The sequence below is a fragment of the Anomaloglossus baeobatrachus genome, chromosome 3 (genome assembly GCF_048569485.1).
Source record: "Anomaloglossus baeobatrachus isolate aAnoBae1 chromosome 3, aAnoBae1.hap1, whole genome shotgun sequence".
Classification (NCBI taxonomy): Eukaryota; Metazoa; Chordata; class Amphibia; order Anura; family Aromobatidae; genus Anomaloglossus; species Anomaloglossus baeobatrachus.
Window position 1 is genome coordinate 55,018,224 of NC_134355.1, and position 23,420 is coordinate 55,041,643.

At 43.6% G+C, this 23,420-nt stretch overlaps 1 protein-coding gene across 3 annotated transcripts in view; it reads left to right on the forward strand.

The window, feature by feature from the left end:
• The window catches only part of PPM1B (protein phosphatase, Mg2+/Mn2+ dependent 1B), a 145,599-nt gene that overhangs the window by 95,847 nt on the left and 26,332 nt on the right, over positions 1-23,420 (forward strand). For all 3 annotated transcript variants that reach the window (XM_075339190.1, XM_075339191.1, XM_075339189.1), the window contains exons 2-3: positions 17,067-17,926; positions 23,077-23,194. In XM_075339190.1, the coding sequence (XP_075195305.1) occupies positions 17,081-17,926; positions 23,077-23,194 (964 nt within the window). In that variant the 5' untranslated portion in view covers positions 17,067-17,080. The remainder of the gene's footprint in view (positions 1-17,066; positions 17,927-23,076; positions 23,195-23,420) is intronic.

Here is a 23,420-nt window from a genome sequence, read left to right on the forward strand (position 1 = left end):
TTAGTTGCATCACCCTCTTGTAAAGTGAATGTGACAGCTGATGCATGCTGCCCGATTCATTCACAGGTTGTTTCCGACCATGGCTGTATGACCTCTGCTAGGTATGTTTGACTCTAAAATGTTGCGGCAACCTTGCTGTTTCTGGTGGCTTCTCCTCACCTGCTGTTTGAATGACATGTTTCACGCCGTTTGCTCCTCATCAGTGCAAAGCAAGAGAGAATGAGTTTGGCTGCGTTTCAGGCCTCTGTTAAGGGTCAAACAAGTCATTCAAATGAGCAATTTTCACATTCAAGTTGGCCTTCAACTCTGCTAAACAGGAATACTTCACAACCCTCATATTTCCTCTATCCTGTAACCCCCAAAACGTTTATTTAAAGCACCATTCCAGTGTTTGTTTTCTTCAGTGCTTCCGTGGTATAACTAATCCATGTTCCCTGCCCTAGTGATATACTTGCCAGCCGCCATCTTCCCAGCACTGCTCCGGTCCCAATCTGCCGTCTTGTGACCACAACTTCTCATTGAAGCAAACAACAAGCTTTTCTCCCCGCCCCCCCCATTCACCTTTTTGTGTCTCCCCTATTTCCTCATAGACTGTAGCTTACGAGCAGGGCCCTCACTCCTCCTGGTATCTTAATTTTGTTATTTTGTATTGTCTCATATACAAGTCAACTCTGGATTGTAGAGCGCTGCAGAATATGTTGGCGCCATAGAAATAAAACTTATTTATTATTATTGATGGAAGTCACAGCTAACGGTCACAAGCCCTCTGTGCAAGTCTATGAAAGCCTCCTTTGGGCTCTCTTAGACTTACATTGAGAAGTGACCTCCAGCTCACCCAGCAAACACTGGAGTGATCCGGCAGGTCGCAAACTGCAGAAAACGAACAGAGCTGTGCCGATAACAGATGGAGACAGCAGCTGGTAAGTACATTACTAGGGGCTGGGAACTTGCATCAATGATACCACTCCAGCAGTAAAATGAACAGTCTTAATGACCGCCAATACGCCTTTTAATGGTGGTCGTTCAGACTTCTTACTCCTTAGCACCACACTGGTGATATTCCCACAGTTGACCACCGCGGTATCTGCACCCACAGGTTTTGTAGCCAACCAGGGCTGATAACGCAGTTGACCACCGCGGTATCGGCACCCACAGGTTTTGTAGCCAACCAGGGCTGATAACGCAGTTGACCACCGCGGTATCGGCACCCACAGGTTTTGTAGCCAACCAGGGCTGATAAACCCCTTGAATACAATGGGCAATTGTGACAGTGGTATTGAAGTGGTTAGACGAGGGTTAAAAAGACCCCTTTTGGCAGGACCCCCGCATGCGATTATAATCGCAGGTGCTGATCGTTGCCATTGTGCCCTGTGATCATCTCATGACCCCAATGTATGGTGGCCTGTAAGATCCAGCCATAAGCAGGGTTTTGCAGCCTGTGTCAGCGATTCACCGACAAGTGTCATGTATTGCTTTACACGTGTACAGCAGCACATAGGAGCAGCTATCGGAGTATAAAATATTCATGTCCCACAGTAGGACCAAGTGATAAAGTAAAAAGTAAGGTAAATTATCACACAAACTGCGCACATCACAGAAAACCCTTTTCGCCACTAGAAACGCAGCTTTTGTGTTACAACAAAAATGAACAAAAAAAAAAAGTACACCTATATGGAATCGCAGCATCCGGAACAACCCGATCTATAAAACAGTAATTAATCCGTATGGTGAATGCCGTGGAAAAATATTAAACAAAAAATAAAAAATGAATTTTTCCATTTATACTGACACACAGGAGGGAATAAAAAGCAATCAAAAAGTCATATGTTAAGAAATAAACAAAAAAAAATGGTAGAAATTAAATAGTCAAATCGTCCCCCAAATAAACATCCTAAAATGGCTCATAACAAAATAAATTAATTACTGCGCTCAGAAAACGGTGATGCAAAAACAAAATAATTTTTGTAAATGATTGTTTTTAGTGTATAAAAGTAGCAAAAGCCTGTTATATAAAGGAAACTTCAGAAAAATGATTTCTAAAGATCCTTATATATGCTAAGCTAATGAGGCCAACGACTAGTCTCAAGGGCGTTCGTTCTCTTGGCAAGTCGGCCCCCTTAGAATGGTTTCACTCGCCTCTCTGCTGCCACCGTGCCAGATGCTGGAGTTTGGCTCAGTGGGCATGATCCCGGACATCTGGTCATGTGCACTACACCAGTTTGAAACCGGGACGCTTTATAGTGCGCATGACTAAAAGTCCGGGGATCATGCGCTGTGGCAGCAGAGGCGAGCGTGACTATGCCTCTGACGCAGCACATTCATTAGCATGATAACATGCCCACAGGGGTGTGCTTACATGCTAAGGGGGCCGACTAGAGCACAAACACCCTTGCGACTAGTCCCTGACCTCATTAGCATATTATAAAGGATCTTTCTAAATACTTTTTCTAAAGATCCTTTTATCTATGCTACTAGATACAGGGACAGGTATGCAGAGATTAGAAATATGCACCCAGAACTGCTCTTGGTTCTGGGTGCATACAAGAATGACGGAGCAAATTTTGACCTTAAAAATAAACTCTCATTAAGGGGTGAAAAACGATGGCAACAAAAAAGGAAAAACAGCCAGCAAAAATTCTCAAGAATAAAAAAAACTTTCTTTATTTTTTAAAAAAAAAGTGTGCAAATGCCTAAGGACAGGGTCCTTAGTCATAGGACTTAGCCTATAACTAAGGACCCTGTGAGGGCTGAAACATGTAAGGCTATGTGCGCACAGTGCGTTTTTCGCGGCGTTTTCCGGGTGCGTTTTTGGCCTCAAAACTGCAGGACTTTGCTTCCCCAGCAAAGTCTATGAGTTTTCATTTTTGCTGTCCGCACACATCTGTTTTTTTTACCTGCGTTTTTGAGTTAAAAAAAAAAATGGACATGTCAGTTCTTTCCTACGTTTTTCTGCGTTTTCCCCCCATTCAATGCATTGGAAAAACGCAGCAAAACGCAGAGATCAAAAACGCAGCCAAAAACGCACCAAATCGCGGCAAAAACGCATGCGTTTTTATGCGTTTTTTCGACGCAGGTGCGTTTTTGTGCGTTTTTAGCGGCCAAAAACGCAGCGTCAAAAAGACGCAGTGTGCGAACCTAGCCTAAGGGTACGCTATATTTTTTTTTTTTTTTTTTTTTTTTTTTTTTTGGTTTTTGTTTATTCCACTTTTGCATACTTAAGCTGCATTTAGTTTGGGCCAGTGCAGTGCGTGTCATTCCATCTGTTCATCGAAGCCCCCGTGATTTGATAGTAGGATTCTCATGGGCAGTAATGACAGCTGGCGGTCTGCTGAAGACCACTGTAGCCGTTATGACAGCTGGCTTTCATAGGAGACTGTGATTTTTGCTATACATGGCAGCACTGTAGTATTGTTGTGTATAGTACAAGCAATCTGATGATCACAGGTTCAACTCCTCTGAGAAGACTAACAAAAGCAAGAAAAAGTTGGAAAAAGTTTTTACAATTTATAAAACATCAAAAAAATGCAATAAGGCGATCAAAGCATAATGTCCACTCCAAAATGGGATCAATAAAAACGTTGACTTGGGGCAAAACACAATCCCTCACATAGCCCCATCAACCAAAAGGTAAAAAAAAATATTACAGGTGTCTGAAAACGGCGACAAACTCATCCCACAAAAAAAGTTGTAAAATGGATGTCAACAAAAAATAAAGCGTTGACTCCTGGAAGAAGAGGAAAGAACATAAATACGTAAAACAGAAAATAGCCACGTCAGGAAGGGTTAACAAGACGCTATTGAGTATCCGTCAGAAATGACAAGACGCATGCTCATAGGAGCAGAGACCAGCCCTGCTCTGAAACGGGCGCTTTGTTTCAGGGAGGGGGGCAGCAGCTGCACAGACTCGTGGCTCCCAAAGTGTCGTTTAATTAGGGATTTAGGATGAAAATTAATTTGTATTTAGGACCACACCTTTAATTCCCTCCCCCGTGCACCTTTGACCCCTTCGGTTTCGTTGGTCTCCGCACAAGACTTTGCCGCACGTATCGAAAACAAGATTGACCACATCAGACAAAGCTGTAATGTTCAAACGCCACATCCTCTCTGCAAACACTGTGCTTCCCCCATAACCTTCCTCCCCATCATTACTTAAAGCCTAAGTCATTGTAATATTTCCTAAATCAATAGTGCACATAAAATAAAGCAACGTTGTAATATCTTTTCAGACAAATCTGCTTCTTTCTCTGCCATAATTGCTCAGTCATTATTAGAATTCTCAATTCTGGGGTAAAATCTGTGTTCAGTGAAGATTTTCCCATCACTGAGATCATAGCTGTTACTCTCCCTCTTCTATCTGTCTCTAGCGCTTTTTTTTTTGTTTTTTCTCCTTCTCCTCTAGCTCCTCCTTTTCAGAGGCCGAGCACTGGCATTCACAGATAATCAGCATTTCTACTGTTCATAGTGATGCCGAAGCACCGCTCTGATCAACAGAAGTGATCAGACAGTGCAGGCATTAACTAGTAAAATCATTAAAAAAATGTAAAATAAAACAAACAAAAACCCTTTAAGTTCAAATCACCCCCCTTTTTGCCCCATTGAAAATAAAACAATATAAAAAATACACATTTGGTATCGCCACTTTCAGAAATGCCCAATCAAAAATATAAAATCAATTAATCTGATTAGTACACGGCGTACTTTTTTTTTTTTTTTGTGTTTTGTTTTGTTTTTTTTGTCGCAGCAACATTACATTAAAATGCAAAACATTACATCTACCCAAAAAATGGTATAATTAAAAACGACTGCTTAAGACACAACCAATAAGCTATCACTGAGCCCCAGAACTCGGAAAATGAGAATGCTACAGGTTACTGAATATTTTGGCAAAAGTGCAATTTTATAAAAATTTTTTTTTTTTTTTTTTTACCACGTAGATAAAAGTAAAACTATACATGTTTGGTGTTTGTGAACATGCACTGACCTGGTAAATCATAGTGCCAGGTCAGATTTACCATTACAGAGAACATAATTAAAAAAAAAAAATAAATAAAAAATTGTGGAATTGCACTTTTTTTTTTTTCTTCAATTTTACAGCACTTGACATTTTTTCTCCTTGTTTCCACTACTCTATGGGGTAGAATGAATGGTGACATTCAAACGAACAACTTGTCTTATAACAAAAATCCTCATATGGCTATATTGACAAAAAATAAAAAAAGCTCTTGGAAGAAAGGGATGAAAAAAGGAAAATCGCCCAGAGTGAAGGGGTTAAGAGGGGACTGCTCATTTTCTCTCCAAATCATATCTGGTGTCTTTTGCACTTGACCCTATCCTAACCTCCCCACTTTGCTTTATCCTAGTCCTAATCCACATCTTCAGTTTCTTTCAAGGACATAATCTATTTTTTTTTTTTTTTATTATGGGCCTAAGTTGCTAACCCACTTTCTGCTGTACCCGACGCCGGTCTCTGCCGGCACAGTGTGGTCACAGGCCACTCCTACCAGTGATTTATCAGGTGACGTCACTTCCACAGAGCAGCAGCTTCTCCTCTGCTTTGTTAATGGGGCGTTACTGCTGACATGCTGCTGATAGGCAGCGGGAAGCCGGCTGTCAAACTGCTTAACATCAGCAGTCACCTCCTGTTGACAGAGCAGCCCGGAAACAGAAAAGCTCATCAGTTCATGTGGAGCATCTAAATCACTTGCAGGAGCAGTTAATGACCGCTCTGTGCTGGCGCAACTATAACAGGTAGGTTATAGGACATAATGTAGAATAAAAGCTCCTGGATTACCCTCTTAGGGTACTTTCACACTTGCGTTGTTTTCCTTAAGTTACAATCCGCCCTTTTGGAAAACAGCGGAATCCGTTAACGGATTCCGCTGTTTCCCATAGACTTGTATGGTTGATGGATTGTGCCAAAAGGACCTGCGTTGCTTCCGCTGGGCGACGCTCCGTTGCTTCCGCCCAGCGGGAGGAACGCAGCATGTAACGTTATTTTGAGCAGCGAAATCCTTAGGATTTCACTGCGCATGCTTTTTCTTTTTTCTTTTTTTTTTTTTAAATCACAAACTTTATTTTGTCTCTCGGTGACCGAACGTTCAGCTGAGCGCCCGCCCGCCGGCAAGTGACAGCGCTCCGCCGGCAAGTGACAGCGCTCCGCCGGCAAGTGACAGCGCTCCGCCGGCAAGTGACAGCGCTCCGCCGGCAAGTGACAGCGCTCCGCCGGCAAGTGACAGCGCTCCGCCGGCAAGTGACAGCGCTCCGCCGGCAAGTGACAGCGCTCCGCCGGCAAGTGACAGCGCTCCGCCGGCAAGTGACAGCGCTCCGCCGGCAAGTGACAGCGCTCCGCCGGCAAGTGACAGCGCTCCGCCGGCAAGTGACAGCGCTCCGCCGAGCGACTGGCCGCCGGCTATTGAGAGCAATCAGCTGATCGTTCATAATACTCTGCTGCCGGTAAAACTGTAAAGAAGAAAAAAAAAAGCTTTCCGTTGTTTTGTACCATCCGTAGCATTCGTTGTGCCACTATATGCAACGCATCCGTTGCATTCGTAACAACGCAATGCTACAGATCCCGTCCAACGCAAGTGTGAAACTAGCCTTAACCTTCTTTTTCACTTTGGTTTTAAAACCTGCCACAAACACAGCTAACCTTGAAGAAACCACTGATCCATCCTCAATGTCCAGCTCTTCCTATCCCTTCTTCAGTTTGCTGCAAAACGTCTTGAACATCACATATACATTAAACTTTCCTCTAACCTCTCACCCAGCTCACTCTTTGACAACCTACAATCCCCCTTCCATCCCCCCAGTAAATTGAATCTGCCCTGACAAAAATTACTAATGACTCCTTTTTGTTTCCCATGTTTCTCTCCCTCCTCCCCCCAGACTTATCTATCACAATATATGATGTCACAGATCCGTTATTTTGGGGGGGGGGGACTCTTGATCCTTCCCTGTTCTTCAAAACGCACACATCCAAGCCTTTACCATCTCTTGACGCTTCTGGCTTGAAATTATTTCCAGAACGTGTCCCTTCCCCAACCCTGAATCGACTGAAATGTTTGTGCATGCCCTCGTCATCTCCCGCCTTGACTACTGTCTGCAATTTCCTTCTTTGTGGTCTCCCTGCTTAATACTCGGGGACCTCTCCAGTCCATCCATAATTCTGCTGCCCAATTAATTCTCCACTCCCCAATTTGCCAATCCCTTCACTGGTTTCCAATTCCCCAGCGATGTATCCGCTTAGATTTTGATGACGACACGCAATGGCTATTCAGAGGGAGTGAGTTAATTATGCAGCCAGTGAGAGAATGCGGCTAACACAGCATCTTGTGGAAGGGGTTAAATCTGTTATTACATAAATCGAGCAAGGCAAGATCAAGGACCCGGCCACTCATTCTTAGTTTTGAGAGTTGTTGATCCTCCACTGATTCTGCTTTGATTGTCTCTATTTAATGTGTTCTGTAAAATGTATTCGGAAACCTCCACTCGTATATGCAGAAGACTGAGATTTATTTTTGGATTTACATTCGAGAAATTCATTCAGTGCAGATGTCATAAAAAATGATGAATGGGCCTCACACTAGTGAGTATCTTGTGCCTGTGTAATTGTCGACTTATCAGAACAACAAGATTAGACTGTATTGGGCATTTTATACAGCTAATTATGCAACTAAAATTTCGGAAATAAATGTATCACTCACCTGTTATCTTAAAGGGAACCTGCCACCAGTTTTGTACCCTATAAGCTGGGGCCACCACCCCTGGGCTCTTTTATATACAACATTCTAACATACTGTATATAAGAGCTCAGGCCGCTGTTTAGAACATAAACCCTTTATAATACTCACCTAACGCTCGCGCTACGGTGGAGTTGGGTCATATGGGCATCTCCATTGTCTGCTGCCGGCGCCGCCTCTTTCGCCCATCTTGGTCCTCCTTCTGAAGCCTGTGTCCATGACGCGTCCTACGTCATACACATTTGCCGGTCCTGTGCAGACGCACTACAATGCTTTGATCTGCCCTGCTCAGGGTAGATCAAAGTGCGCCTGCACAGGACCTAAATGGCGGCGAGTGTGTATGACGTAGGATGGCTTCAGAAGGAGGAGAACCAAAATGGCTGAAAGAGGAGGCACCGGTCCCGCGAGAACTGAGACGCCCATCTTACTGTTGTGAACCGGAGCAACCTTCTAGGTAAGTATTATGAAGTGTCTTTTATGTTTTACACAGCGGCCTGGGCTCTTATATACAGCATGTTAGAATGCTGTATATAAGAACCCAGTGGTGGTGGTCGCAGCTTATTGGCCAAAAGAGTGGTGACAGGTTCCCTTTAAATTTTTCTTTTAAGAAATATAGAACAAATGTCATGACCCTTAGAGCAGACAGACTTTTATGTTCCTTTTTCCAAGACCATCATTTTGTCTCTCGAGTGACTCTGCAACAAAGTCTAAGGCTATGTCCGCACGTTGCTTTTTACCTGCTTTTTACCTGCTTTTTTGCTGCTTTTTCAACTGCCGTGTTTAATGCCAAAATGGTTGTGTTCTGCTTTTCAAGCAAAGTCTATGGGAATTTGGGTTTCTTGTCCGCACTATGCAGTTCAAACTGCAGCCTTTTTGTTGCAGAACCTTGGTCAAAAACTCAGCTTTGCAGTGCAAAACCCAAATGGCAAAAACAATTCACATGTCAATTGTTTTTGCCATTTGGGTTTTGCACTGCAAAGCTGAGTTTTTGACCAAAGTTCTGCAACAAAAAGGCTGCAGTTTGAACTGCATAGTGCGGACAAGAAACCCAAATTCCCATAGACTTTGCTTGAAAAGCAGAACACAACCATTTTGGCATTAAACGCTGCAGTTGAAAAAGCAGCAAAAAAGCAGCTAAAAAGCAGGTAAAAAGCAACGTGCGGACATAGCCTTACTATGACTGGAACAAAATGTATCTAGTTTGTTGGGTTTTTTTGTTTTTTTTTTTTTTTTTGTTTTTTTTTGCTCTAATCTTGATTTTTTTTTTTTTAATCTAATTTGATCTAATACTTGTGTCCCCAAAAGGGCTTTTTTTTTTTTCTCTCAAATATTCAGAAATTTGTCTAAATTTGTGTTAGTAAGCATTTTTTCTTTTGTAGAGATAATCCATACACCTCAGGTGTGGCATTTCAAGATGCTGATTAAGGCCTCCTTCACACGTCTCTCTGGGACACGTGACGTCCATTTTTACACGTATCTGAGACACTGACTCACAGACCCATTAAAATCAATGGGCTTTGTCACACATCCGTGTTTTCACACAGTCCATGTGGAGCACACACCTATCCATCTGTGCCACACAGTGACCTATCTTTTTCTGCCGGCAGCATGGACGTCACTTGGACCGCACACTGATGTGATCCATGTAACACGTACCGAAGAAAACAGGTGGCCTAAAAATAAAGAATTTTTATACTTTCCTGTCCACGGCGCTAATTACTCTGCTGTTACTTCTGGCCCGATCATTAAGCTAATGCGTATTCACTGCACCCACTGCGGACCCAGAAGTAACTGCAGCGCTGGATACAGGTAAGAACAGCAGCCCATGCGGTCTGTGTACTATCTGGATGTTGCTTGGTTAGCACAGGAACTGCACATGGAACACACATAGGCGCCTCCACCACGGACCGTGCAAATGTTTGTCTTTTGCATGTATGTGTAAAGGAGGCCTAAGGCTGCTTTCACACCTTCGGTTTTTCCTGTGCGGCACAATCCGGCACTTTGCAGGAAAAAACGCAACCGTTTTTTTTGTTGTTTTTTTTTTGCTGCCGGTTGCATTTTTCCTGCATAGACTTTAATTAGTGCCGCATTGTGCCGCATGGGTTTGTGTTCCGTCCGTTTTTTGCCTCATGCGGCAGATTTAGCCGATGCGGCGGCCGGATGGAACGTTGCCTGGCACGTTTTTTTGTGCAGCAAAAAACCCCCGCATCCGGCACATTTTTCAATGCATGCCTATGGACGCCGGATGCGGCGCGATGCGGCAAAAAAACGCATCCGGCCGCCGCATGTGGTTTTTGCCACTGCGCATGCTCAGTAGCCTGCCGCAAGCGGCAAAAAATGGACGGGCCGCATTTAAAAAACTTATGCAAAGGATGCGGCTTTTTCGCCGCATCTGTTGCATAGGTTTTAGAGCCGGACTGCCCAGCTCTGCACCTACCGGATGTGTGAAAGCAGCCTAACCCAGCATGATTGCACATGTTCTACTTAGGCTGGCCACAATAAAAGGCCACTCTAAAATGTGCAGATTTACTTTGTTTGCTAGTCAGTATCCGGTGAGACCACCACTTGCCATCTGCCCTGTACAGCGAAAATCGGCATTCATCTGTGAAGAGAACCCCTCTAGTAAGCCAGACGCCATAGAATGTGAGCATTTGCCCACTCAGGTCGGTTACGACTAACTGCGATCAAGTGTAGACCCAGACGAGCAGCAGATGAGCTTCATTTTGATGATTTCTGGCAGTTTGTGTAAGAAAATCTTTGGTTTTGCACCGATTTGTTGCAGCCGCTGTCCAGGTGGCCGGTCTCAGACTATCTTGGAGGTGAAGATGCTGGATGTGGAGGTCCTGGGCCGGTGTGGTTACACGTGGTCTGTGGTTGAGGCCAGTTAGATGTTCTGCCAAATTCTCTTAAAACGCCTTTTGGAGACGGATTATTGTAAAAAAAAAAGTCAATTCACGGGCAACAGCTCTGGTGGCCATTCCTGCAGTCAGCATGCCAACTACACGCTCCCTCAAAACTTGACATCTCTGGCATTGTGCTGTGTGATAAAACGGCACATTTTAGAGTGGCCTTTTATTGTGGCCAGCCTAAGGTACACCTGTGCAATAATCATGCTGTCTAATCAGCATCTTGATGTCACACCTGTGAGGTGGATGGATTATCGCGACAAAGGACAAGGGCTCACTAACAGACAAATTTATGTACAATATTTGAGAGAAAACTGCCTTTTGTGTCCATAGAAAAAGACTTCAATCTTAAGTTCAGCTCATGAAAAAATGGGAGCAAAAACCAGTGTTGAATGTAAAACTTTTAAGTGTATGTAGATAGATGAGATATATATATATATATATATATATATATATATATATATATATATATATATATATATATATATATATATATATATATATATATATATATATATATATATATATATATATATATATATATATATATATATATATATATATATATATATATATATATATATATATATATATATATATATATATATATATATATATATATATATATATATATATATTTTTTTCCCCTTGGACAGATTCTGTTGGAGTAAAAAAATTGCAACATGGCCAATTTGGGTGCAATCAGATCGGACTCTGCAATGCAAGTCACTGAATGCGTGGAAATCATCGGACCGCACTCTGACATCGGAGTCGGGACCACACGGGGATCTACTGCGATCCTCGTATGGCACTCGGCTCACGCTGTGCTGCCAGCGGGAGCTGAGTGTCATGCGAGTCCCACTGCGACTGAGGTCTGATCGCAGCTGCGGGGGACGGGCTGACGCTGAGGGGCGGGAGGGATTTATCTCCCTCTCTCCTCTGTAGCCAGCTATTGCCATTCTCGCCCTGCACTCGCGGTACACCGGTATACCGCGAGTGCAGTGTGATTTTTCTCTCACCCCATAGACTTGAATGGGTGCAAGAGAAACATGGGTCGCATTACACCCGCAGCATGCTGCAATTTTTTTCTCTGTCCAATTTAGGGCTGAGAAAATAGCTCATGTGCGCTGACACACGGGCTAATATTGGTCCGAGTGGAATACGATGTTTTATCGCATTCCACTCGCTCCGATTTTCATGCCGTGTGCCTTAGGCCTAATCGACCCACTTATCTCAGATGAGAGAATCTGTGGTTGTTACCATGAGCCTTAATACAAAAAAACCCAGGTCCCAATTCATTCAAACGGCAATCACCCAGCTAAGCCCCCATTTTTGCAGAGCTTAGAGAAACTGATGTGAAAATGTCACAAGTAGCAACAGTCAGTTGCGTCAATTACAACTTTTCAAAGCTTTTATGATCCTTTTTTGGTGTAAAAGCTTTGATGAATTGGGCACATGGTCTCCTCATGCACCATTTCTGTGATGTCTGCGTTCTTTCAGCAGTCACGTGACATCTGCCGCCACTGATGAGCCTCAGAATAGATGGAGGCAGTGGGTCTGCGTTTGGCTAATTAGCTGCAATAGTCCTATGCCCTTCAGTAGACTGAAACAGACATCCAGGAGAGAGAGGTGTCTGCCCATAAGAGCTGACACTCTACAGGAGAGAGGTGTCTGCCCATAAGAGCTGACACTCTACAGGAGAGAGGTCTCTGCCCATTAGAGCTGACACTATACAGGAGAGAGGTCTCTGCCCATTAGAGCTGACACTATACAGGAGAGAGGTGTCTGCCCATAAGAGCTGACACTCTACAGGAGAGAGGTGTCTGCCCATAAGAGCTGACACTCTACAGGAGAGAGGTGTCTGCCCATAAGAGCTGACACTCTACAGGAGAGAGGTGTCTGCCCATAAGAGCTGACACTCTACAGGAGAGAGGTGTCTGCCCATTAGAGCTGACACTATACAGGAGAGAGGTCTCTGCCCATTAGAGCTGACACTATACAGGAGAGAGGTCTCTGCCCATTAGAACTGACACTCTACAGGAGAGAGGTCTCTGCCCATTAGAACTGACACTATACAGGAGAGAGGTCTCTGCCCATTAGAGCTGACACTATACAGGAGAGAGGTCTCTGCCCATTAGAGCTGACACTATACAGGAGAGAGGTCTCTGCCCATTAGAGCTGACACTATACAGGAGAGAGGTCTCTGCCCATTAGAGCGGACACTATACAGGAGAGAGGTCTCTGCCCATTAGAGCTGACACTATACAGGAGAGAGGTCTCTGCCCATTAGAGCTGACACTATACAGGAGAGAGGTCTCTGCCCATTAGAGCTGACACTCTACAGGAGAGAGGTCTCTGCCCATTAGAGCTGACACTATACAGGAGAGAGGTCTCTGCCCATTAGAGCTGACACTACAGGAGAGAGGTCTCTGCCCATTAGAGCTGACACTATACAGGAGAGAGGTCTCTGCCCATTAGAGCTGACACTATACAGGAGAGAGGTCTCTGCCCATTAGAGCTGACACTATACAGGAGAGAGGTCTCTGCCCATTAGAGCTGACACTATACAGGAGAGAGGTCTCTGCCCATTAGAGCTGACACTATACAGGAGAGAGGTCTCTGCCCATTAGAGCTGACACTATACAGGAGAGAGGTCTCTGCCCATTAGAGCTGACACTACAGGAGAGAGGTCTCTGCCCATTAGAGCTGACACTCTACAGGAGAGGTCCTTGCCCTTATTGTGCCAACCAGTTTTAATCTCAATGGGGGAAGAGTTACAGTAAAAACGCTGAAAGATTTGACATGTTCCTTGTTTTTATTTAAAAAAAACAATGCACCGGGGTCTAGAAAAAAAGGAAAATTTTATTTTTAGAAACTTCATTCATTTTGTTACAACTGTAAAACACTTTGCAAATTCCATGTGAATAGCTCCGAAAAAATGCACCAAAAAAAGTGTCAGTCTTTTAAATGCACGATGAGTAGTTTTCATTAAATCAAATCCACTGTTTGAACCATTAGGCTATGTGCAGACGTTCCCTTTTTTTGTGACGCTGCGTTTTTGTGCGTTTTTGGCCGCTAAAAACGCACCCGCGGCAAAAAACGCATGCGTTTTTACTGCGATTTAATGCGTTTTTGATCTCTGCGTTTTTCCAATGCATTGCATGGGGGGGAAAACGCAGAAAAACGCAGGAAAGAATTGACATGTGTTTTTTTTTGTTTTTTTTTTTTTTTTAAAAAAAGCTCAAACGCAGCTTAACCCCTGCGCGACCATGGACGGATATATCCGTCATGGAGCATGTCCCGTTTTCAACAGCTGACTTGTGCTTTAAGGGGTTAATGGCCGCGGGTGGAAGCGATTCCACCCGCGGCCATTAACCCCTTAAATCTTGCTGCCAAAGTCTGGCAGCAAGATCTAAATGCGCGCGGCCATGTTTTTTACTTACCGCCGCCCCCACCGGAAGTCACGTGCGTGATCACGTGACTATCGGTGGTTGCCATCGTAGCACAGGGTCATGTGATGACGCCTGCAGCTATGATGTTTCACTTTCGTTTTCCCTCGGCACGGAGCAGAGGGAAAAAGAAAGTGACTGAATCTGCTGTTTACAGCTGTGTAGCTGTGATCGGCAGATAGATAATAGCGATCGGATTGCTGATCGCTATAGCCCCCTAGGGGGACTAGTAAAATAAAAAAAAAGTTTTAAAAAAATAAAAAAAACCCTAAAGTTCAAATCACCCCCTTTCCCCCCCATTGAAAATTAAAGGGTTAAAAAAATATACACATATTTGGTATCGCTGCGTTCAGAAATGCCCGATCAAAATATAAAATCAATTAATCTGATTGGTAAACGGCGTAGTGGCAAAAAAATTCCAAACGCCAAAATTACGTTTTTTGGTCGCAAGTTTTACGCAAAATTCAATAACAGTCGATCAAAACGTAGCATCTGCGCAAAAATGGTACTATTAGAAACATCAGCTCGAGAGGCAAAAAATAAGCAGTCACTGAGCCATAGATCCCCAAAAATAACACTATGTGTTTCGGAAAATGGCGCAAAACGTACGCCACTTTTATTGGACAAACTTGTGATTTTTTTTTAACCCCTTAGATACAAGTAAACCTATACATGTTTGGTGTCAACAAACTCGCACCGACCTCAGGCATCACACCCACATATCAGTTTTACCATATAGTGAATAAAACATCCCAAAAACTATTGTGCCATCACACTTTTTTTGCAATTTTTCCGCATTTGGAATTTTTTTGCTGTTTTCCAGTACACCATATGGTAAAACTTTATGGTTTCATTTAAAAGTACAACTCGTCCCGCAAAAAAACAAGCCCTCATATGGCAAGATTGACGGAAAAATAAAAGTTACGGCTCTCGGAAGAAGGGGAGCAAAAACTGAAAGTGCCCCGGGGCTGAAGGGGTTAAAAAAAAAAGTTGTGTGCGGAAGCAGTCATGCAGTTTTGAGGCCAAAAAAGCACCCGAAAAACGCTCAAAAACGCCGCGAAAAACTCAGTGGGAAATTACCCTTAAATGCGTCTGATTTAAGCTACGTGGGAACGTGGCCGGTAATCACCAGCGCCACAAGCGGTCAGCCAAACTGCAGCGAGAACTCTTCAGCGTTCTCCTCTCGTAACACTACAACGCTCCGGCTGAACAGTATGCATACCTTATTTGAGGGCCAGCGTATTGTACAAACAGGCATTCACTTGTTAATATCATGTGGTGACAGCGCTGCTTTTTTTGGAAAGGAATGCAGTCTATACTACAAACAGCCCTGTTTTTTTTTTCCTTGCAGCTGGTTATATAGTATTGTGTAAAGTAATCACATGGATGTTCCAAGGTAGGGTTTCTCCACTACAATTACAGCCCTCCGCTTACTAATAAGAAATATTAACGCCCTTTCATTATTTCTGCGCTTAGGCCAGGTACATACATGGTGGAATTTTTCCGCCGCAGATCTTGCAGCTGTATCCGATGGTGTTACATGCGGATTGTGCTGCTGCTTTCACACTTATACATTGTAAAGAGCTTCTGCAGCATTTTCTCAAACATCTGGAGCAAACTACAGGTCTAAAAAGTTAAGATGGAGATTCTTCCAAAGGATGAAAGCAATAGTTGGCACTACAGACCTCCGCCCCTCTGATATCCCAACCACCGGTCCTCTGACCCTGCCACCTATTAGTGGCCGCAGTTAGGTATTTGGTGGTTGAGATGTCCTCCAACCCAGTCCCAGCAGAGAAGATCCAAGCCTCAAAGCTGGTACGATGTAGCGGTTTTTTTTTTGTTTTTGTTTTTTTTTTTAAGATCCTTACTTAACCCTAGAACGTGCAACCATAGAAATCTGCCATAGAAAACAAGTAACCTAGCAGGCCTGCGAGGCCCCAGGTATGCGTTCTAGGGTTAAAATGGCTAAAATCACCTATACATTTCCCCTCGTGTTTACATTTTTGTTTTCTCCTCTGTGGATGGCATTTAGAACACCATACTCATTTTATTATACTATAATTGTCTACAGATATTTGTTGCAAACCTTGCACCCATGAATCCCCACATCTGAGCATGGATTTAAAGTGAACCTGTCAGGTGCAATATGCACCCAGGACCACGAGCAGTTCTGGGTGTATATTGCTAATCCCTGCCTAACCGTCCCTGTATCTAGAAGCATAGATAAAGAGCTCTTTGTAAAGTGTTTAAGATCCTTTATAAATATGGTAATGGCGTTCCTTTGGCTAGTTGGCCCCCTTAGCATGTTAGCACACTCCTGGGACGTGCTAACATGCTAATGAACGTGCAGGGTTAGCGGCATTGTCTGTGTCACCTCTGCCACCACCACTGGTTTTCGGCTCAGTGCACATGATCAGAACGTCCCCGGACTACCAGTCGTGCGCACTACACTAGTTTTGAAGCCAAGACGTGTACACCCGGCTTCATAGTACACGTGACCGTAAGTCCGTGACTTCTGATCATGCGCACTGAGCCGAAATCCAGTGCGGTGGCAGCAGAGAGCGGTGAGATGGACCATACCTCCGACGCTGCACATTCATTAGTATGCCCACAGGGGCGTGCTTACATGCTAAGGGAAGCGACGCCCTTGTGACTACTCCCTGGCCTCATTAGCATATTTATAAAGGATCTTTAGAAATACTTTTTCTAAAGATCTCTTTATATATGCTACCAGATACAGGGAAAGTTTAGCAGGGATTAGAAATAAGCACCCAGAACTGCTCTTGGTTCTGGGTGCATATTGCACCTGACAGGTTCCCTTTAATGTCTTAATTTATACGGTCTCTGTTCTCATGATAGATGGATCCAGACACCAATGAGTTGAGATTTTCAAAAATTATTTTATTTTATTTTTTTTTTTTCTTCAGTTTTTATTGTTGTTTGATCCTTTCGCCATCTCTTTCTGTCTGCAGGCTAATCACTGATCATGGGGGCATTTTTGGACAAACCTAAAACGGAGAAACACAACGCTCACGGAGCCGGAAATAACTTGCGATATGGACTCAGCAGCATGCAGGGCTGGCGTGTGGAAATGGAAGATGCCCACACAGCCGTGGTGGGGATCCCTCATGGCCTGGAAGACTGGTCCTTTTTTGCGGTTTATGATGGCCACGCTGGATCCCGCGTTGCAAATTACTGCTCCTCGCACTTGTTAGAGCACATAACAGATAATGAAGACTTCAGGGCAGCTGAAATGCCGGGGTCCAACGTGGAACCCTCCGTAGAAAATGTTAAAAGTGGCATACGAACTGGATTTTTAAAAATTGACGAGTACATGCGCAACTTTGCCGATTTAAGGAATGGCATGGACAGAAGCGGCTCTACTGCGGTGGCAGTCCTTATTTCACCAAGCCATGTGTATTTCATCAACTGTGGGGATTCTAGGTCTGTATTGTATAGGAGCGGACAAGTTTGCTTTTCCACACAGGATCACAAACCTTGCAATCCAAGGGAGAAGGAAAGGATTCAGAATGCTGGAGGCAGCGTCATGATCCAGCGCGTGAATGGATCATTAGCAGTGTCTCGTGCCCTCGGGGACTATGACTACAAATGTGTCGATGGCAAAGGCCCCACCGAGCAGCTTGTCTCTCCCGAGCCTGAGGTGTATGAGATCGTACGAGCAGAAGATGATGAGTTTATAATATTAGCTTGCGATGGCATTTGGGATGTCATGAGCAATGAAGAGCTTTGTGAGTTTGTCGACTATAGGCTTCAGCTAACAGATGACCTTGAGAAAGTGTGCAATTCTGTAGTGGACACCTGTTTACATAAGGTGAGTGAATCAAGAAACATAGTGCAATCCAGAAGAATTGTTTAGGCAATAGTGGCCCTAAATGGGCAAGTCTCATTGTTTTTGTTTTTCTTCCAATCTTGTCACTGTCTATTTGGTTGTTTAAAACTAGTGTCCCAAAAATGCTTATTGCCTGTCCATAGTATAGTTACTAAATGCATAATTGCTGTTGCCCCCCCCCCCTACCCCCAACACAAGAACTAGGGTCCCAAAATACATTTGGATGAAGGACTGGTAGAAGTGTTCCCACATGGTGCTTTGTCCAGTGATCAAGTAGAGGAAAGAGCTGTGTGCCGTTAGTCAGTGAACAAGCTCTTAGAAAGTCTGACATCGGTACCATCAAACTCTCTACTGTGAGGATCAGCTGCCCAACACGGATAAGCCATAGCCCTCAGTCCGACTCATACCTATCAAAGCCTCTGAGAAGTTGGTGACAGGTTAAAGGGGTTGTCCAGTACTAGGACAACCCTTTCTGATTCCTCGTTTCCCCCAGGTTAGCCTATACTCACCTGCCGTACTGATGCCCTTCCAGCGGTGTCTGGGCTTTCTGTGCCGGGGCTCACGTGGAGTTGACGTCAAGGGGAGCCCCGCATCAAGTCAGCAACGGCTTCCTTCTCCCCACCTTCGGACCAAACTAGGAATGAACAGGAAGTGAGCCCAGCCGCAGCACTCACTTCCTGTTGATTTGTTCTGTTTCTGAACAAAAGGAAATGTGAAAAAAAAGTGTTTCCAATATTTAGTCTTGCTCTCTTCATACTGCCCTCTAGATCCCATAGTCAGATATTATGGCTAAGTAGTCATTACTACACTTTACACCTGAGGACATATACATCATCTGAGGACATATACATCCCCTGAGGAAGCTGGGTGAAACGTGCATTGGGGTGCAGGGCCATCTCATTGAAACGTCTTTTGAGGCCTGTACCTACACCCTACTATTGTTTGCTTTTATTTGGTTATAACGTACATTTGATGTTACTATTGAGTAGAGTTGGTATGTTTAACAGATTATACCATACTCTTGCGTACTATTTTCCACGCTTGCCAAATTAAGTATCAATATAGTGGGTGTTTTTTTAACATCCTGTTGTTGATAGCCCTTGGAGAAAATTTGTTAAAGGAGAATTTCACTTTTTAATATTTTATATAAAACATTTTTTGATCATTACTATTAAAGGTCCGCATTTGTTGATGGCTCAAGGGGTAGAAGGGAGAAAAAAACAGATGAATTGTTTTTACATTATTTTTTGGGTTTAGATTAATCTTTACATTTACTACTGTTTGCTATTCCGTTTTCTATCTTGGTTGGCTCCTGAAAGTTGCTTTTTAGTTTAATGTACTTTTTTTTATGTATATTTGATAGAAAGTTTTTATCAATATTTGGGTATTATGCATCTTGTTCCTCCTGTGGTTCTCCAGAGGAGAATGTGTTTTCACCTGAGCAATTAGGCAATATAGAGACCTGACAGTCACTTTAAAAATAAACCTCTCGTAGATTTAGCCAGAACGCTAGACTAAAATTCCCATGGCCGGACAGTGGAGAAATTTGATTAGTAAGTTCTTAATCAAAATTGTGTTTTAACAAAGAAAAATTAAGAACCCATAATTTTTTTTATTTTTTTTTTTTTTTTTTTAAGTACAATAAATGTTTATATAGCTTTGTTCTTGGCTCTCTTTGTTACTGTGCTGTTTATGATTTTTATGAATTGCGTTTCACTATGATTTTCAGTGATTTGTTATCCATTTACTATCTTTATTGTGAGCCTTGGCTTTGTTAGGACGCGTGTAGATGTTGAGAACTAAGTGTTTTTTGGGGTTTTTTTTGTTTTTTTTATTCTATATTTTAACATCCAGTATTTGTAAACCAGGAGTGGGTAAAAAAAATGCAGAAGTGATGCACGAGTTTCTATTCTATTTTTTCATCTGATTGTTCTACACCGGGTTTTGGCTTAATAAATACGAAGTTAAAAACTCACCAAACACTTAACAAGTGCACGTGGTCTTAGTGTAAGTACACACTTCCGTTGTTTTGCTTCTGTCGCAATCCGTCGCCTTGAGGAAATGTGGTATCCTGCAAAATATTTAGCTGGAATCCGTTTTTTTTTCCCAATAGACTTCTATTAGCGACAGATTGTGACTGATGGCCTTGCTTTACATCCGCCGCGTGACGGATCAGTTGTTTACTGATTGACCGTCAGGCGGGAGCAACACTGAATGTAACATTTTTCTGGAGCGGAAAAAATTCGGACTCTGCAGGTGTTTGTTGCCATCCATCAAGAGCTATAATGGCTGTCTATGGTGCTGGATTCCACCGTAATCTGTCACACGACTGAATCCAGTGCTGGATTCCGTCATGCTCTACGGAGCATGCTCAGCATGTCTGGCACTCCCATTGGGCTGTCCCAAACACAAACTGATCACGACGGATCCATCAAAAAACGGGCGCACAACAGATGTAAAGGACGTGATGGATCACTTTTTTTCACAAGATTCCTGTAATCAGAATCCTGTGAAATAACACATCCGTTGCGTCACTTGACCTCTAAAAAACTATTGATCCGTCATTGCGACGCAACGGCGAACCTGACGGAAGCAAAACGGAAGTGTAAACTTACCCTTAGACTGCTGGGAGTTTAAATAGGGTGTGGTTTTAAAAGCCCCATAGGTCATAGCAGGGAGCTAGTGATGCTGATGACTTTCTAGTCTGCAGAAACACACCATCCTGGCTGGGCAGCACCAAAAGACCCAGGCAGACTAATAAACTTTGCTTGACTGCGCCCTTCATGGCCCGGTGATGCTAGCATTATGGGTCCTCAATCATCGGGGGGCTGTCTGTCTAGTGGCAGAGGTAGCTGGAGCTTGACCAGATTTCGCTGTAACCACAGTGTTGTATTGCAGCAGATTTATCATAGTGGTTCAGGCTGTTGGATAAATTTGTTGCTTCTTTAGACTTTGTAGTCTAAGTTTACACCACCTAGTAGTTGACTTAATTTGCACTAGTTATTTTGATGCGTGGTGTCGCGTTTTAGTCCACACCTAATTTGATGGTGTCATGCCTTTTTCTGCCTCGCCACACCCACTCATCGAGAGAGTGGGAGACATGGTCTAAAACACAAATGAAAAATGAGTTGCACCCCACATCATGTAGTCTCCCTCCCCGAGTGCGGTGTCTGCTCTCCACCGCTGCTTCAGTCTCCCATGGGATATTGCCACCGCAGCCTATAGTCAGAAACTGCAGCAGTGGAGAACTGGTGCTGGACCTGGGGAGGATGGGACCTGCGGAGTGGTATTTTTACATGTATTAAAGTGTGTGAGGACAATTGTTAACCCCCTTTAATGGCATTGGACGCTGATCTTGTTGCATTGTGTAGCAGTATTGCTGTTTAAAGGGTTATTTTGGGCTTGTGATAAAGTTCTGCAGTGACCCTGTGACTTCCAGATGAGCGAGTCACACAGATGGGATTCCCCTCAATCTCCAGATGAAGCGGGCGGTCAGCTGCAGTATTTGGTCATTGCACTATGAGGTGTGAATGGCGCTGATGCATTTGTCGCATCACTTGCAATTTGTGGCCATTTTATGAATAGTAGTGACAACCATTAGAACAGGGCCACATTTCTTATTAATATGTTTGAGGGCGTGTGCCATTTATAAAGATTATACAACACAAAGAGCTACTCCTCCCACCTAGTAAAATCCACATTTGCAGGTATTTTTCTAAGGCCTGTTCAGGCAGTATTCTGGTTGCTGATATACTGCACAATAATCTACCTTTCGTGTAATTTGATAGTTTGCACTGTCCTACACATGTATAAGTGCAGGGTTTGTAGTGACTGTCAGCAGCGGTGCCATGTGACCTGGGCACCCTGTTCCTAAAAGTGTGCCGTTATGTGGTCGGCTGCTGTCATGGAGGGATGCTTTTGGGGTGTGCTGCACAGTGGATAATGATGTACATTGTTGTGTTTGTGCACTGCTAAGACTTTCTGCACACCAGATATAATCTCAACATATTCATCAGTAATACCATTTTCTTGCATGTGTTGCCTGTTGGGTGATTTGTACACGTTTTTGGCTGGGTCTCTATGTATTGAAAAGGACACACTTTGCATCTGCTAGGCCCACTGAAGTCTATGGACATATTCTGCTGATGCAGCCATATCATTTCCTGCCGTATCTACAAGATACTTTCTACATATAAGCAAAAAACATGAAAATATGTTTCTACAGCAGCTGTCACATTACCTCCGTTCAGTGGTCCCGTCGGAGCTTCCGTCTAAACTCCTCGGCAAAAAGTGTTTCGGACGCATGTGCCGATGGGGCCATTGACTATAATGGAGCAAGACTGAGTTTGCGTGTGCTGTAGTAGTAAACTACCCAAAAAAGAAAAGTCCACAGCACCTTGGTTAAAAAAACTTAAGTGCCTGTGCAACAGCACAATAATCACCTCAGGAGCGCACGTCCATGATCAAGGGATCACTTGAAATAACATACCAATAATAAGGATGACAGCACTCCTCCGGGTGAAAAAACATACAATTTCTTTATTCCTTTATTCCATCAGTTGTGTAGGTTTGTTTTTTCACCCGGAGGAGCGCGGTCATCCTTATCAGTAGTAGTAAACTACGTCTGGGTGTCCGCCTGCAGAAAGCATATATGCCCGAAAATGGCGCAAGACAGAGCACACGCTTACTCCGTCTGCTCCATTATAGTCAATGGCCCCGTCGGCGCATGTGTCCGAAACACGTTTTGCAGGGGTGTTTGGACGGACGCTCCGACGGGAGCACTGGACGGAGGTAGAAACTAAATGTGAAAGCGGCCCAAGGAATACATGGCATAATTTGACTCCGTGTGGCGATTAATGCTGGAACAGCCAGATGTGGGGAATGGTAACTTTCCTGCTTACATGGCTAGAATGGTCTATGGTGCTTTAAAGCGGTTTCCCACAAATCTGCCATCCACATTGGTGTGGAGCCCAACACAAGGAGTTGTTGGGTTTGTGTGTTTTTTTTTTTAAGATTAATTTTCTATCTTGCGGTACAGTTTGCAGACAATTTGCGGTCATACCATCTTTACACAATATTTAGAGCATATTGTATCCTGGAAAAACTTAGTAAGCTGTCTCCTCTCTCCGCAGGGAAGTCGTGATAACATGAGTATCGTACTTGTTTGCTTTCAAAATGCCCCTAAAGTTTCAGACGAAGCGATCAAGAAAGATGCGGAGCTGGATAAATACTTAGAATCAAGGATTGAAGGTATGCTTTTTGTTCTTTTTCTAGTTTACCCCTCTATCCCTTCATGTCCTTGCTACTTTAAGTGGGTAGCAGGATTTAACCTGTTCCCACCTGACTGGCAGGCAGAAGTCATGGGGTTGACAAAGTGCTGTCACCCTAGGTAGCACAACCAGATTCCTTCATAGTACAATGCAAGTATATTATAGCATATATAGATTTACATGTATGACCCAGCAGATGCTGAATG